The sequence below is a fragment of the Sinocyclocheilus anshuiensis genome, unplaced genomic scaffold (assembly GCF_001515605.1).
Source record: "Sinocyclocheilus anshuiensis isolate Anshui unplaced genomic scaffold, SAMN03320099.WGS_v1.1 scaffold906, whole genome shotgun sequence".
NCBI classification, from domain to species: Eukaryota; Metazoa; Chordata; class Actinopteri; order Cypriniformes; family Cyprinidae; genus Sinocyclocheilus; species Sinocyclocheilus anshuiensis.
The window spans coordinates 421,456-423,982 of NW_015540937.1; the positions used below are offsets into that span (position 1 = coordinate 421,456).

A 2,527-nucleotide genomic window follows, 5' to 3' on the forward strand; every position below is an offset into this window, starting at 1 on the left:
TTATGTTATTATAATGATGATAAAACCTGCATGGTTTTGTTACATATTTCTATTTAGATCAAATAATATTTATCTTTATTATTATTATTATTATATTAGATTTGATACATTTATATCCTAACTTAAACCTAACATGATGGAATTACTTGCATGATTTGGTTACATGTTTCTGTTTAGATTAATTTAGAAATGTAAATTCTATGTTAAATTTTAATTTCAAAATTAAATGTAATTTTGATTACATGTACATTTGGTTACATGTTTCTGTTTAGATCCTATTAAATTAAATTAAATTAAATTAAATTAAATTAAATTATAACACTAACATGATGACATAACCTGCATGATTTGGTTATACATTTCTGTTTAGATTAAATTAAATTAAACTACTAATATCATGAAATTACATGCATGATTTGATTATGTTTACATTTACACCCAAGTAAAAAATAATATAATTACACCCAAATAAAATAATTTAAAATATAAAATAAATAAACATGATGAAATAACCTGCATGATTTGGTTACACATTTATTTAATTTTAGATTACATTTTTATTATATTATTTTATATTACATATACATACATGTAACAATTACATTTTTGTACCATTTATCATTTTGACATATATGGGATTTGAATTATGATATGACAAACAATTCTGCTGCTTTTGAAGGCTACAAGTATAAAATGCCATTAAAAATGAATTTATGAATATATCATGGGTTGCAGGAATTAGTAATCAATCATGATGTTCTACCAGCACGAAACAGCATTCACTAACCCATTTTACTTTCATAATGTATTTGTGTTCACCGTAAATCAGACAACCACCCAACTAGTCAGTTTTGACTGCATGTGGCTGTGCACATCTGTGTGTGAGTGTTTACCGGAGCATGCAGATGTAGAGTCCGGCGTCCTGCGCCGAGGCCGGCTGAATCCACAGGTACTCGCGGTCTTTGTGCAGTGTGTGTAGTTTGAGGTTGATGGGCTGCTCCAGCTCGTGTGTGTGTGTGTGTCGGTACCACAGCAGAGACAGACTGCTGTTCTGAGTCTGACTGTAGCTGTAGAGCGTGGGATGAGAGAAGAGCGGACAGTAGAGATACGCCACTTCCCCGTCATACACCCGCACCGAATCCTCGCTCCACACGCCCCAGTCATGACACTGAAGCTCTGAAACACCACAGAAACACACCTCTCAACTCTCAACGGTGTCTCAGATTTACCAAAATAGACAGTTTGCAATCATAAGTACAAGACAATAAAACAATATGCAATAAAGGACAAAACAAGGAAGAACAGCACAAATAAACAATGCCAAAACAAAAGTATATGCACTTTAGAATAATAATAAGAGAACCCGTATGCAATCGTCTTCACATTATCATGAAGCAGTGCAGTTGACGATAAAGTGAGTGTTAAAGTGTCGAGTGTCTGTGCAAAGTGTCCAAATGATCTGAGCTGCTCCATATTCATTTTATAGCTCCATACTGTTAATACACAACAACTATTGACTCCAATGAGTCTATTTTTATTTTTAGGAGAAACGGAGTTCATAGTCTATCAGTCAAAAGTTTGGAATAATTCTGATTTTTTTATGTTTTTGTCTTCTGCTCATCAAGGCTGCATTTATTTGATATATATATATATATATATATAAATAAATAAAGGACAGCATTTATTTGAAATGGAAATGTTTTGATATATTATAATTGTCTTTACTGCCACTTTTGATCAACTTAATGCATCCTTGCTGAATAAAAGTATTCATTTCTCTTTACTTACCCCAAACTTTTAAACGTTTTTTTTTTTCAATATTCGCAGCACAACTGTTTTCAACATTGATAATAATCAGAAATGTTTCTTGAGCAGCAGATCAGCATATTAGAATGATTTCTGAAGATCATGTGACACTGAAGACTGGAGTAATGATGCTGAAAATACAGCTTTGCATCACAGAAATAAATTTTATTTTAACATATATACACATAGAAAACCATTATTTGAAATTGTAATAATATTTTAGAATATTACAGTTTTTACTGTATTTTGATCAAATAAATGCAGCCTCGGTGAGCAGAAGCGACTTCTTTCAAAAACATAAAAAAATATATATATATTATTCCAAACTTTTGACCTGTAACGTACTTCAGTGAAACATAACTAATAACTCCATTACATCACCTGAGCTATGAAAGCAACATGGTAAACAATAAAATTTCCTTCGCATGGGCTCAAACACGCACTTATACACTCAGGCCCTTGCACACACACACACATTATTGCGTGCAAATCAATATTAGGTAATTGAGCTATCAAATTTATGACACGAACATGGTGTAAAAGTTAAAACATTAAAAAGGCTGAATCAATTACAGCTTAAAACTCACACATCAGCAACTAATGCATCAATATGAAATTAATACCTAGGCACGCTCTTTTTCTCTCTTTCTCTCTCTCTCTCTCTCTCTCTCTCTCACACACACACACACACACACACAGACACACACACACACACACACAC

The 2,527-nt window shown here is 32.3% G+C and overlaps 1 protein-coding gene across 1 annotated transcript in view; it reads right to left on the bottom strand.

The window, feature by feature from the left end:
- The window catches only part of LOC107689596 (interleukin-1 receptor accessory protein-like), a 17,559-nt gene that overhangs the window by 10,198 nt on the left and 4,834 nt on the right, over positions 1-2,527 (bottom strand). The window contains exon 3 of the mRNA XM_016487642.1: positions 894-1,176. Coding sequence (XP_016343128.1) covers positions 894-1,176 — 283 coding nt within the window. The remainder of the gene's footprint in view (positions 1-893; positions 1,177-2,527) is intronic.